This window comes from Terrapene carolina, unplaced genomic scaffold (assembly GCF_002925995.2).
Source record: "Terrapene carolina triunguis isolate 2854851 unplaced genomic scaffold, T_m_triunguis-2.0 Scaffold131, whole genome shotgun sequence".
NCBI classification, from domain to species: Eukaryota; Metazoa; Chordata; order Testudines; family Emydidae; genus Terrapene; species Terrapene triunguis.
This window is the reverse complement of record NW_020664482.1, coordinates 13,731,251-13,746,582: the sequence shown is the minus strand read 5'-3', so window position 1 is coordinate 13,746,582 and position 15,332 is coordinate 13,731,251. Positions and strand designations below refer to the sequence as shown.

General features: G+C 41.4%; 1 protein-coding gene across 1 annotated transcript in view; it reads right to left on the bottom strand.

Annotated features, from left to right (window-relative positions):
* The window catches only part of GRIA3 (glutamate ionotropic receptor AMPA type subunit 3), a 212,123-nt gene that overhangs the window by 88,132 nt on the left and 108,659 nt on the right, over positions 1 to 15,332 (bottom strand). The window contains exons 5-7 of the mRNA XM_024195460.1: positions 11,455 to 11,508; positions 9,262 to 9,423; positions 3,539 to 3,706 (exon numbers count right to left, since the gene is read on the bottom strand). Coding sequence (XP_024051228.1) covers positions 3,539 to 3,706; positions 9,262 to 9,423; positions 11,455 to 11,508 — 384 coding nt within the window. The remainder of the gene's footprint in view (positions 1 to 3,538; positions 3,707 to 9,261; positions 9,424 to 11,454; positions 11,509 to 15,332) is intronic.

Genomic DNA, 15,332 nt, shown 5'->3' with positions numbered 1-15,332 from the left:
ATCCAGGCCTATTCAGCATGTGCTTAACTTCAGGCATATGCTAATTCTGTTGATTTAAATGGAACTTAAGCATGTGCTTAAAGTTAATGTCACCCACTCCATAAATTTATCAAGCTCAGTCTTGAAGCCAGTTAGGTTTTTTTGCCCCCACTGCTCCCCTTGGAAGGCTGTTCCAGAACTTCACTCATCTGATGGTTAGAAAGCTTCATCTAATTTGAAGCCTAAACTCGTTGATGGCCAGGTTATATCCATTTGTTCTTGTGTCATATTGGCACTTAGCTCCTCTCCCTCTCTGGTATTTGTCCTTCTTACGTATTTATATAAAAGCAATAATATCTCCCCTCAGCCTTTGTTTGCTTAGGCTAAACAAGCCAAGCTCCTTGAGTCTCCTCTTGGAAGGTAGATTTTCCATTCCTCTGATCATCCTAGTAGCCCTTCTCTGCACCTGTTCCAGTTTGAATTCATCTGTCTTAAACATGGGAGATCAGAATTGCACACAGTATTCCAGATGAGGTCTCACCAGGGCCTTGTATAATGGCAATAACACTTCTCTATTTCTACTGGATATACCTTGCATGATGCATTCTAGGATTGCATTAGCCTTTTTATGGCTGCATCACATTGGCAGCTCATAGTCATCCTGTGATCAAAACATCCAGGTCTTTCTCCTCCTCTGTTGCTTCCAACTGAAACATCCCCAGCTTAGAGCAAAAATTCTTGTGGTTAGTCTCCAAGTGCATGACATTGCACGTTGCACTATTAAATTTCATCCCCATTTCTATTACTCCAGTTTTCAAGGTCATTCAGATCTTCTTGTATGATAGTCCAGTCCTCCTCTGTATTGGCAATACCATCCAACTTTGTGTCATCTGCAAATTTTATTAGCACACTCCCACTTTTTGTGTCAAGGTCATGAATGAAAATGTTAAATAAGAGTGGTTCCAAGACCGGTCCCTGAGGAACTCCACCAGTAACCTCCCTCCAGCCTGACATTTCACTTTTCAGTATGACCCATTGTAGTCTCCCCTTTAGCCAGTTTCTTATCCACCCTTCACTGCTCATCTTAATCCCCATCTTCTACAATTTAACTAATAATTTCTCATGTGGAACTGTATCAAATGCCTTACTGAAATCCATATAGATTAGATCTACTGCACTTCCTTTGTCTAAAAAATCAGTTGTCTTCTCAAAGAAAGAGATCCAGTTGGTCTGGCATGATCTGCATTTTGTAAAACCATGTTGTATTTTCTCTCAATTACCATTTACCTCTAGGCCTTAACTACTTTCTCTTTCAAAATTTGTTCCAAGACCTTGCATACAATTGAGGTCAAACTAACAGGCTTGTAGTTTCCTGGATCACTTTCCCACCTCCCACCCCCTCTTTCTTAAAAATAGGTACTCTATTAGCTATTCTCCAGTCATAGGGTATGAACTCCAAGTTTATGGATTCATTAAAAAATCCTTGCTGTTGGGCTTGCAATTTCATGTGCCAGTTCCTTTAATGTTCAGGTCAGTTGTCCACTTATCGGACACTTTAGGTTCAAATTCAGGGGAGGAAATACAGACTTGCATAGTTTTTCAAAGATATAAGGATGCAGAATCAGGTAATACCAATCTGCCTTTTGTTGGCAAGACGACTGCAGTTTGACATTGAGTCTGATGCTTGGATCAGTTATTTGTAGGATGCTTGGATTGATTGTTTGCAGGATTTCTTGTACTGAATATTCTTTTTTTTTTTTTTGGTGTTCCATGGCTGATGTAGGTAGGAAATATTATTAACTGGAAGTCATAACTTCCTGAAGCAAAAGTGCAAGATATATCATCTAAACACAAAAACGCTTCATTGTGTGGGTTCTGGTAGGAATCAGGGACGTGTGATGATCTTGCGCTGGGTACTGAGTGGGGCTGTTGAGATAGATGGATAAACCTCTTCAACTTATGTTAGACTATTTAAATATAATGGGCTGAAATCACCCTGATGTAATTCAATATTCTGTGCCTGCCTCAATCATGAAATTGGCTCTGTGTATCTTATGAATCTTTTATTAAAGCGGCAGCCTTTTACCAACCAACATTTGGATTTTTTTTTACCTCTCTCAAACAGGGTGTGTCTTGTTGCACTGTTTGTGTTCCCGTTCGAGCCTTGTTGATGTGAGTACTTTGGGATCTCTTTTGAAGGGTTTATGTATCACTTCTAATTAAGTTCTAATTGACTACAAATCTTTTAACTGTTATGAAGGTTGAATTTAATTAACTTATCTTCAAAAGTGTGTAATGCTACATTAATGAAACTACAGTTAGGGCATTTGTTAGGGAACTGACACTGTGATATAAGAAGTGTTCTGACAGTGAGAGATTGAATCATATCTCTCATTCTATGAGAGAGGGAATTACCCTTTTGATGTGATCCTTCCAATTTGGCAAATTTGAAAAAGCAATAATTAAGCCAAGTGAATGAAGTCTGATCTAGGGGTCCTTTTTATAGCATGTGGCCTTAATTCCAATCTTACTCATTCCAGTCTTACACCAGTGGAGTTATTCCTGATTTCTACTGGTCCAAGTCAGAGCAAAATCAGATCCTATGTATCTGGTAGGTTTTCATTCACTTTTATGCCCCCAAATCAGTTTAATCTAAAAGGGAAAGGAAGACAGACAAAACCACAGGGATTTGATCAATACTAGATCTGATGCAATAACTAATGGTTAGTACTAGGGATTGGCCAAATAGGAGTAATCAAGTTGGAAATAGAGTTATGTTAGGGTTCCGAGAGCAGGTGTAAGGCAAAACTCAGGGCTAAGGTTCAGGCTGGTGCAGAAATCCTGCAATCTGTTAACATGGTCGATCATACTGTTTGTGCAACTTTTAGAAAAAAACATAAGCTGATTTTTGACTGGTGTGATATATAGATAAATACACAGGCACATATGCTCATAATATATACGTGGTTTACAGTACACCTCCTGAGGACAAACTGTTCACCCAGTTCTGTTTTATTTTGGGCCACATTTTTGACCTCAACCTAGCCTCAGAATATGTTTGCAAAGCTTTTAACACAGCCATTTGCAGAGATGCTAGTATACAGTACAGTGGGAACTGCGTCACATTGGCTAGCTATTACAATTGGTGCCCAGTTGTCGCTTTTCATTTCCTATGAACACTGAATTCTAGAAGACAAATTTATGGCCATGGGGAAGAGGGTATGTGTGTAACATACTGAACATGTCACCATGGCCCTTGATTGGATGGGATGTCAGACCACTCTCGTGTTTGTCATTACCCTCTTTACTGGCCTGGGTACAGGATAGTCATTGTTAGCTTCAGCACCAAGCCCCTGTGCTTATGGAGTAGAAGGATGTGAGTTCTGCCCCATTTGGCACGGACAGAGTCCTTACAAGTGCATTTGTTGCAAAGCTGCACATGCAGATTTACAGGTAGCTTTTGAAAGTTGCTTCCTTCATCATGTCCTTGTTGTTTTAAAGACTTATGTTGTAAAAATGTGATATACCTGTTCAATAGGTTAGGTACATTTGCCCTTACCATTTTCAATGCTCTTTCTATATCGATTCCTTGGCTCCAGGGCACTGCAGGGTTTGCTAGGCAGTCTCCAGCACTACCTCTCCTGGAAACATCAACACGCTGTCTTCGGAGGTAGCGGAAAGCCTCTGCTATGACTAGTATTGCATCATGGGTCAGTGCAGACGTATACTAAAATTGATGCAAATAAAATATTGTGACAAACTGCACTCTGGAAATTGCCTCAGGTTTATAAAGGTCAATTATTTCTCCCTGTTAAAATGTTTTTAGAGCAGCAACAATTTCACCCCCCCCCCCATGTCACATGTCATTTAGCAATTACATATATTTAAAGTAAGAAATTTAAAATGTTATGATTTCCTGCAGTATATAGAAAAATAGTTTATAGTTCTGTAAAGTACTGACTAGATTTAATTGGAGCACTGCCTATCTAAAGCAAGTTGATGAAGAAGACCTATAATGCAATGCTGGGCCATGTTGTAGCCAACTGCAACATACAACTCATATTTGAATTTTGATTGGATTTTTTTTTAACGAATTAACCAACTCAAAGAGCTAGGAGTAATTTAAAGTTAACATTAATGATTTCTGTCTCGCCCATGTTTCTAATTAGCTAGGATCCACGGCCAGCCATAAATTGGTTTATTTTTCTTACCAAAAAACCCAGCCCCAAAACAACCTCACCCTCGCTACTTCCTTATATTGTACAAAACTACAATCGTTACTCAGGTTATAAATCTGATATTCATAAGCAACAAATGTCTTTAGGAGATGTGTCTGTATTTTTTCATATCCATTGATTCATCTGAAAACTCTACTTTGCTAGAGACTGGCCCAACCTCTGGACACCGAGATATTGATTTCTGGCTATGCACTGCTGATGAGTGTAGGATTTAGACTACTTTGTGTGAACAGGATCAGAATTACATTTAACTACTATATAGAGAGTTCCATTGTAATCATATAAAATTGAATCTTGCAAACATCTGTAAGGCCTCATTTTGATGCTGCTGCATCATTAGATCCCATCCTATCTCTACAATATTTGTATGTAAATGAGTGAGAATTATTGGACTTCCAAAAAGAATCTAGTGCATGTATGCGCATTCCGGAATGCTCACCTGCCTCCTTGTACTTAGCAAACCTTACTGCATGATCATTTAGACCACCTTGCATCCCATTTGACTTACATTGTTGTGAAAACAAACACTACCCATGCACAAGTTGGAAAGATGGAATCCTGGATTGCAATAGCAGTTTTAGCTGCTCTCCTACAGGACATGAGTAAATCATAATTGACTTCAGTGGCAGTTACTTGTATCCTGTAGGGGAGAATAAAACTCCAGGTGGCCACTACGTTGAAACATGTTTTTGCTCTTATTGTGGGAGGCTGCCCATTTTGATAATAAACATGTAAAACATATGGTAACTTTTACAAAACTGGGAGGGGTGTGTGTGTTTATGCCGGCAGATCCAGGGAAACACACCTGATAAAAAAAACACACATACACCTCTACTCCGATATAACACGGCCCGATATAACACGAATTCGGATATAACGCAGTAAAGCAGTGCTCGGGGGAGTGAGGGGAGAGGGGGGTGGGGCTGCGCACTCCGGCAGATCAAAGCAAGCTCGATATAACGCGGTTTCACTTATAAGGCGGTAAGATTTTTTGGCTCCCGAGGACAGTGTTATATCAGGGTAGAGGTGTAGTGTCCAGGAAAAGATTTTTTTGTGCCAGCCATTCTTTCCAAGTTTTAAATTATGGTCCTGTTTATAAACACTTGACTGCCTTGTCCTTTTCATGGTGAGATCATCTTTACAGCTGTGATTAGCTGGATGCAGCTGCTTATTTCAATCCTTGTCTACCTCACCGTTTTCCCCTGTGGTTCTGGTATTGCAGTGTGCTCTCTCTCTCTCTAATACATTAACAAATATTACACGACACATTCCACAGAACAATACAGAATCAGATATTTAAAAAAGATATTTATTCTTGCATGAAAAAAATCTTGTAATAGCTTTCCAATCTAGCAAGACGTAAAGCCTGCATGATGATAATTTTTTTCAGTAGACTGGATCAATTGTCAGTAACCCTAATGCAGTCCCTTCCAAGTTATGCCAAAAGAGCTATCTAATTTTCTGCTTTATTCGAATTCTACTTACAAATGCATGAGAAGGCAAAGAAAAAAAGAGAGAGAGGGAGAGAAGGGAAAGGCTGATAAAATACAGAATAAATTAAACATCAGGGCTTTAATCTCTAGGTAATTTTATTCCCTAATCAAAAATATTGTACATCAATTTTTTAAGTACGCTTTTTGACTGATTGTGCAAGTTTCTATAATGAGCAGCACATTTGTACAAAGGTAATGCAATCTCTTGTTTTACCATACATCTAAGATTATTTTTAAAGGATAGAGAATAACTTTCCCCCCCAATGTAAATTGCTTTTAACTGGATTAAAATATGCTTAGGGTAACATCATATATTTCTGAGCTTTAAGCCTAGTATGATACTTCCCTTTACTCCTGTATCTTCTAGTAAGCTCCTCTAAAGTGAGAGGTGCTCCTGGCACTGTAATTAATAGGGGACATCAGGGTTAGCCCTGTTTTGTGGGACACTGGCTAACTCCCTCCCCATGGACTCTTCAGTGGCAGTGTGGCTGTGTCAGATAGAGGCATGCAGGGGGCCTTCATGATAGGCGAAATCCTGCCGTTGGGGGTGTATCTTCGAGTAGTTTGGTGTCAGCTTGGAATGAAATGGTTAGATGGAGCTGGTAAAACAGCAGAGATCATTAGGTTTCTTAGGGAAGAAGTGTCCATTTCATTAATATAAAATGTAGTAAAGGAATAAGAAATTTCTTTCCTTATAAAAATTAAGGAGAAGACAGAAGAACAGCTTCAACTATGAGATGGCTGGTAGACAGGTTTTGCATCCTTCCTATAAGGTTAGTACAGGTGTGGGGATGAGCTTCCCCCAAGGAGATCTGCTTTGAAGTGACAGATTTTGAGGCCTCCTCTGTTGGTCCAATTGTGCTACATTGCACTGAATAAGTAATGATGGAACCATCCTCATCTGTTAGCCACTCACTCTTCTGGAACTGGAGGGCCTCCCTTTCAGCTATGTGAGTAGGCGCAGTAGAGGAGGCCTAACCATTGGAGGAGGAGGGAGAAGAGGAAGAGAAAGGGAGAAAGGAAGAGCATGATGATAACACTAAGTATTTCGTATAGCCCTTTATGATTTCAAACATTGACTGATGAACCCTAACAAAACGCTCTGCTGGGGAGGTAACGGAATATCATCACCTCCATTTTACAGATGGGGAAGAAAACTAAGAGACAGAGAAAATCAGGGAGGGGTATTAAAAGGTTGTGATTCTGTTACTAGCACTACCCTTTTTAGTCCATTAGACGAGGGTGAGTTTTAGCACATCTAAGACATGCTGCATAGCTAGGCCCTGGGACCCCCAGCAGTCTGTGTGGGGCTTTCTCCAGCTTACCCCACCTAGACTACTCTGCCAGGCCTGCTGATGGGACGTGGTAACATGGAGAGCAAAGGGGATCAATAGGTGACATGTCCAGAACTGCTGTACATGTTTAGGGAGGGAAATTGTGGATGGAGGTTTCCTGATACATCAGTAAAAAGGGTGAAAAACTGTAATGTGCCCCAGCAGGTCTGTGGTAAAGGGGGAATCATTCTGATTCTTTGATAGCCCAAACTACCATAGCTATGGTTCCTAATCATCATGAAGCAGGTTGCACTTCACATCCAAGTGGCACTGGAGTCTGGGTAGTCAACAACCCAGTAGCAAATATACCAGAGGAACTATAATGCTTTTTACTACCCCTCATGCTCTACTAGACCTTATTCAACAGGGTGCAATATCACCTCATCTAGCTATGGAGACAAGTTGTTAAACTGAAGACAGACCCCCTTATCCAGAGGCGTGCAATACAAGAACAAACAGAGATTCTGATAACCAAGCTGCATCTCCTGCATTCATCACCTTTTATGCTCACTAACAATGCAGTGCTCAGCTGGAAGTCTACCTCTGGTTTTGACTGGCTTTGTATCTCAAAATCAATTTATTTGCCTGATATGCAGCAGTGCAAGTACAGCGGCACGGTCTGGTACGCCATACCAGCAAGATATTTATAGCCGGTACTGCGTACAGTAAAGACACAGGAGGAGCCGGTGGCCCCACGCCGGCAGCTCCTCCGGCGGCTGTACCGCCACCAGCCCCATCCACCCAGCCCTGTCCTCCGGCGGGGCTGCTGCTTACAGATGGAGGAGATTCAGCTGTGTGGAAGGGCAGGGGGCGGGGTTGGGGGCGGTAGAGCCGTGCCGGAGGAGCTGCCCAGCAGCCCCATGTTCTGCTCCTTTCCCCGCTGCGGTTCCGAAGTCTCCAGCGCAGCAGGAGGAGGACAGAGCCCTCCCCTCAGGTAATGTGGGATGGTTCATGGGGAGGGGACGTGGAGAGCGTGGGGGCCCCGGGCTGTGGGCGGAGTGGGGAGGAATCACATGGAGGGTCACGTGGGGAGGTCATGTGCCCCCCCCCTTAGCTGGTGCCCCCCCATACAGGTAAGACATGGATTCTACTTGCACCACTGCTGGTATGACTAGGTGCTGAATAACCATGCATTTAGTGGGTAGCCTGCATTACATCTGTGAGAACTCTCTGATCTATGACAGCACTGCCTGTTCATGGCACATGGTTCTTTACTGAATGTTGTTTGTAGAGACTTTGCCAAGACAAAAATTACCTGCGCAGTGAAGAATTGGAAGAAATGGTGTTATTGGGTTCTTTTGACAACCATGAAGAAGGATTTTATTGTAGAAGGTACCTGGGCAACTATTAAGACCACTTGTACATATACGTGATTCCACAGTAGAGCAATAGCAACAACTAAGGAATCTTAAACACAAATGGAGTCAAGTTAACAGCATCACACAAGTTGTGCGCTTGCCTGAGGAGTCAGCCGTCAGTAAAGATGGGATGTTAAATAGTCCTTTACATAAGGCAAAAGGAAAATAAAAAAGACATGGCAAATGCTCATTGCAAATGTTCATTTCTGAAGAGAAACCTCTCTCGCTGGGTGAGACATAATTGAAGATAAGGGTGTAGACGACGTAAAAACAGGCTCCTACCCACCTCAGCCTGAATATATTTATGTACAATCATATTCATGTTTATATTATGTGCCTCAACACAGCCGGTAAAAACATACAGAGACAATGGTTCGTAGAAGTCTAATAGCAAAAGCCTTAGCACGCATAACAGTGTATTTCCTTATAAGGGCAACTGGCTGTATGGAGTTACTGGGGCGCCATTCCCTAATGGGAATATTGGGAGGGGCTCATGGTGGCCCCATCATGAGTCCAATCCTACATCATTCTGCAGCTGGAATTGCCCGGTGCTACGTAGTTTGGACCCAAATCTGTACTTCCATACAATAAAGGGATGTTTTTCAGTCCTCTCTAACTGAAGTCAGTGGCAGTGTTACGTGTGGAATGACTGCCGGATGGTGCTCTTTGCCTCACAGAGTCCACCATTAAGTGTTGATTTCATGTTTCCAGCTAACAAACTCTCTCTCTTTTTGTCTTGCAGTGAGTGTTCGGACTCATTCTAAGCAGAGAAAATCATATACATATATATTTAAAAATGAATCAGATTTTTGCTAAAACACAATGCAAAAGGCTTCCATCAATGTCAATAAAAGTTTACCTTTAATGGAGAGTTCTTGGCTTCAGGGAACTCCCTTTCATCCAGTCTAATCCAGCGTTGTAGAAACTGTTGAACCATTGGGTTTTCATTGTTAACAATCTGGAATCCAGTAACATTGGCGCCTCCATGCATTACTCTCTCCAGCATAATATCTGTAAAACCCTGGAAGAATATGTGCAGAAAACAAGAACCAGTGTCATATGAAGTGTCTGCAACTTGGCTCGGTTTTAAAAACAAACGTTCTGGTAAGATGCTATTTTTAAATCTTGGGCTAGTTTAGCACAAAAGAAACTGATGAAAGTTCCCTGCTGCTAGTAGAAGATACCCTATCTAGGGGGCAATATCTTGCAACAGTAGATTGTAGTATTGGAATAAAATGGAATTTGGAAACACATGGATTCCAGACTTTTGTGATGGAACACTGGCTTGTTCCAGGGTGGCAAAGTTTCCATGTGATCCAAAACATACCCAAAAGGGTACACAATATTACACATAAAGCTCAGTAGAAGAGGGTGATTGGCATATGGGTTAATGAATTACTCAAATTCTTTTGTTAAAATATGTAGTGTCAGATCATAATTGGTATTTCATATACTGCGTGCTGGATAATAATGTGAAAGGACTCCATGGTTGTAAAACTAAACTAGCTCTTTATTAAGAGAACTATTTACAGAGATGCTACATCTGCAGGTAGCATTCTAGCCACGTGCATTCCCAATAGCTTCTCAGTGCTTCTTCCAAACTCTTTCCTTCTGCAACCTGTACTCCTCCCTCCAAGTTCCATGCAGGGTGCTACAGCTGGTTCATGCATCTTGTGCATGTGTTAAAGATGGGGGGTAAAGGGGAAATGGGGTGCAAGGAGCCTCCTTGATGCTTCTGCTGAAGAGTTAGCCACAGTTAACACCCTTGAGGTGCAAACCACACCAAAAGAGATGGAAAACGTTGGGCCCTGGCTCCAATACCTCCTCTGCACCAGCCAGCAGAGCGGCAAATGCTTAACAGTATATGAAAGAGTGCCAGGAATCTCTGTGACTCAGAGGCATGATGCCCCTTGTTGGTCTCACTGCTGTGTTGTGGCGCAGCATGATCCTCACGCCAGACAGTGCAGTGTTAATTGTCACAATATTCACCTTAATGTTTCACTTTCAAGCCTTGTGGGCCTGATTCTCCACTGCCCTATGCCTCATATTGTCATTTACTCCTGTGCAAAGTGGATGTAGAAAGCAAGTTGATTGGGTAGCAGTTTGCAGTCACCTTGCGGAAATATAAATGGCTATGCGTGGCACAAAGTAATAGCAATTTAAGCCCACTGTTCTTTGGTTTATGCAAAGTACACTGTAGTCAGTGTGAATAGGATCAGTTCCATAATGCACAATGACACATTTTAAAGCCACACAGTATTTATAAGGAAAATGGCATTTTAAAATTCATCTAACCTGCTTTAATCATACACAGAAAAAATGATTATAGAGACTCTTCTACAAAGTAGGATTACTAACTAGAAAATGTGATATGACTTTAGAAGAACATTTTCCTCACACAGAAGCTAAAAATGACTCTTTCTGCAGGATCAACTACCTTATAACCCTTTTCTGCAGCATGTCTAGCTGATAGCTTTTCAAAAATATCAAAGAAATATCTGAAAAGTCAGTTATAGACTGTGGAGAAGTGTATTTTTAATATGGATAAAAATATACCGTCCTCCGCCTGGTCAATGAATATGTATAAAGTACCGTACTAACTCTGCAATGAGGTTCTACCTATATAAAGCCAATGAGTGGTTAAATAGTCTAGCCACTTTACTACGTGGAATTGTTGGCTCTTTATATCACTTGTATCATGTACAAATAAAATGTAATTCTTTTTATAGTGATTAAATTTAAAATCTGTTATACAGAAGATTAGTATTATCTAGTGTGTTATTTAAGAGGATATAAATTAGTGGAGAACATATAATTGAATTATTATTTTTAAATTAGTAAAGGATACGAGCTTCTTAGACATAACAAAGACTGTGTAATTGAGTAGAAATGACTATTGCATACCAGTTCTATTATTTACTGAAGTCATTTCTAAAAATCCAGGCACTCCTTCATGCATTTCCTCCTTAGCTGATTAAAGTTGACACAACCTGTATAGAATATATTACCCTCTAAAACTTAGTTATACTTCTGCTGATGAAAAAGTTCTTACCAGGTTAGCTAGCATGTAGTGATAACCTCTGGAATGTTTACCAAGGATTACAACCTGTGTGTAGAAGAAATAACATGTATCACTTAATGTAAAAGAATGAGTCTCAACGAGCATAAGGAAAAAAACAAAAACAATGAACATTTTAGGAACACAGGACCCACTTCCATTCAAATTAATGACAAAATCTCATTGTCTTCATTGGAGGCTGAATTGGGCCCATATACTGTCCACTTAGGGTGACCAGATGTCCTGATTTTATAGGGACAGTCCCAATATTCAGGGCTTTGTCTTATATAGGCGCTATTACCTCCCACCCCGTCCTGATTTTTCACACTTGCTATCTGGTCACCCTATGCCCACAACTTGGTTTATTAATAATTCGTGCAACTGGGACCTAGCTCATGGCTACCTGAAGCTTTTGTGAGGACCTTCTGTGAAAGTTCCCCAACCAGCTCTGTCTCTATCAGCAATCTCCCCTTCATTTCAACTAACCCCTGCATCCAAGCAGCTAACTAGGGAGAGGTAGGAATTCGCTGACCGAGTGGGGTGCAGAGTAGATGGGAATTGCAGAACCAACAGGTTACTACAGAGAATATAATTGAGAGCTCAAGAAGAGATGATGCCACAGTAGGATCATGTGGCCTATGTAGCCACATAGGACTCCAGTTCAAAATGCCCAATAGGAACTGTCAGACATAAGGAAAGCAGAATTGGACCAATGGACTCCAGAGGCTTAACAGTAGCACAGACAATTCCTATCATAAATGGATAAGTATCTTGCTAACTGAACATAGGAAATCATTTTTTAACCAGCAGTTGTTTATGGATTCCAGTCTTAGAATGAATTATTTCACTTCTTAAAAGAAAAAATTTCTCACAGGAAAATTTTATCAAAGAACTGTTCTTCTCTACATGATTTCAGCCAGCTTCATTTTATTAGCTTTCTTGGTGTTATTTCTTGCTAGAAGAGACAGGAACAATATTTGCCATCTGCTGTTTGAGTGACCACTAGTCACACAAAGATCCTGGTTGTGGGTTTTTTTCAGTGCAGTCATTTTTGTGAGTACACAGTGAGCACGTTCATATTTCCCTTGCCTGTATTATGCCCACCTCTGTGCTCAGACAAAAGCAAGCTGCTGCTGGTAGTCTGGAACCTCTGCAGTGGTTATAAAATGACATGCTGGGTACCTTATTTGTGGGAAAGGGGAACGCAGGTGTGAGAGAGAGGTATGGCAAGGCAGTTTTGCCAGCATCATCAGCAGCGCTCAGCATCAGTTACAATCAAGAAGGGAAACAGAAGAGAAAAGCAAAGACTGGCAAAGGGGCAAGGAAAAGCTGTGCAGCCAAAGACAGCCCCCAAGAGCTCATGGATAGAGTGGTGGGAGGCTGTGGTTTGAGATGCTGTAGCAGCTGAGTTTTGCCAGTGCGGCGTAAGCGTCTCTCTTTCACCAGAGGAACGTGCAAGGGCAAAGCCCTACCATCACAAATGAGAGCCGAGCACACCCAGAGTACAATGCGGAATCCTAACGCTGGCAAAGTCACCTTGGCTATCACAGCATCCCCCCTGTCAAACTTTGGTATCAGCTTAATTATATCTGCTCAGTAAATAGGTAACACACTATTCCCCCACACACTTAGTTGGCTCCTGTTTACTTTGCTCCTCGTTTGTGGAGTACATTAGGATACGTGAAACAATCCATCAGCTGACTTTGTGCTGATTAAACTCTACAAAATGTCACTATCACAATTATACCACAGCAGGGCACAAATCAAACCAAGGGGCTTCCTGCTACATGTCTTTGGGAAAGCTGTTCCTGACATTTCAACATTGGGTGCCAACGTTATATTTAGGCACCTAAGTAAAGATGGCCCAATTTTCAGAGGTGCTGAGAACCCACAACTCCCACTGCAGTTGTGCAAGCACAGACAAGGTGAGAACTGGCCCTGTATGTCTAGGTCTGAATTCTGGTGATGCACAGGGGACAAAGAGGATGCAGCCGGATAAAAAAGCCCCATGCAGGCACCCCTCTGTGCAAGTGGAGCAGTTTGGCAGACAGCGTGGTACACAAGAAAACAACAGGAAATGCACCATTAGCTGAGTGGTTGTGGTCTGTGGGGAAAAAAGGAGGGTGACTAGGTCCTACCCCTGTCTGGCAAGCATGTGTTCTATCATTAGCTGTACACACAAGCCAGCCCTGATACCATTCGGCGCATGCCAAGAAAGGAAGCAAAGCACTCCCCAGCTTCAGAGGTGCTGAACAATTTTTATAGTGGGGGTACTGAGAGCCATTGAACCAAACTGTAAACCCTGTATATAATGGAAACCCCTTCAAGCCAGGGTGTGTGGCAGCACCCCTAGTTCTAGCACCTATGCCCATGTTGAATCACCAGTAATAAAAATTGTGCAGGTTAGATTGTGACTTTGCAATTCCATCTGTGCAATCCCATTGTCTTCAAAACATAACCTCAGCATCAGCAGTGCAACCCCATAGTCTTCAGGAAGGATTTGATCCTGCAATTACAAGTCAGTTCATCCTGCTGATTATGCATGAGACAGGATAGAATCAAGCTCACTCTCCTTTAGTTTTGTTGTGCTAACAGGAGTAAAAAGTAGTCAACACTTATATTTGTCGCTATACAAATTAGCTGTAACACTGACTACACACAGCGAGCAGCTCTGTTGAGTAAGAAGGTGCCACTTTTAAACATACACTTTTCAGAGTACACTCAACCTCTAAATGGAAATATCCAGCATGCCACATTATCACAACTCTCTGGCTTCTGTATGGGTGACAGATAAAGGATCCAGATGCCACACTCTAGAAGACACCTTTCCAAAAATGCCACTTATCTCCTTGATAAGCTCAACTGACATTTGAGTCGATGCCTTTGGATATACTGCTGGGCTGGTTACAATACTTGAATTATTAAATTCCCAGTTGCCTCTTTGGACTGCCTTGTCCTTAATAGAAGCCATTTCTTTTAACTTCCCATTTAATTCTGAGGAATTTGCATACTTCCAACAATTTGAAAATAAATTGCTAGACAGGTCCTCTTGAGAACTGTATGTACGCTCTATTGGTAGAAAACATCTGCTTGTCTATACTCACATTTGTTTTCTATGGAAATCTGCATGCTCCCCTTAGATGCATTTGGCATACATGCTATTTGCATACTAAATTCTCTGTATGTTTGCATTTTACATTAACAGAGGTGATTTACTTTTGAAAGGTTAGAGGCAAAGGATTTTACACTAGTAAATCAAGAGCAACATTCTTTGACATTTTATCCTTAGTAATAAGTGAGGCTTTCGTTTTTCTGACCAGAAATGTGCATATTTCTGAAGAGACAACACCATGACACTAAAAGCCATATTCTGCCTTTGAACTCATGCATGGGGTTTCCAGTGAAGTCAACAGGAATGTAGCAACTAGGAAACATAGTATGATGGAGCTGCAAAGCAGGGCACTACAACTCCCATCAGCTCCTTCCCCACTGCACTTCCCTTTCTCCCGGCCAGCAGACCTGAGGTCCATCTAGTCCAGTAGCCTGTCTCCATTAATAGCCAGAAATAATTCCGATTGCCCTAAAAAAAAATGGCCAAACTGCTTAATTCAAGCCTTAGTTTACAAAGCAGGTTCCAGAAGAAACCCTGCTAATATTTATATTCAAACATTACCCAAGCATGTCAGATTATAATTAGATATTAATAATGCTTTTAAAACTCAGCACATGTGCTAGCCTAACCCTAAACAAGCATATCCCATCTGCAAACATTACAGCAATTTGAATGAAGAGTTGCTGGATTAGCAAGCATAGCAGAACCAATCACCCACATCAATGTGGCTCCTAAGAGAGTAAAAGAATGGATAAAGCTT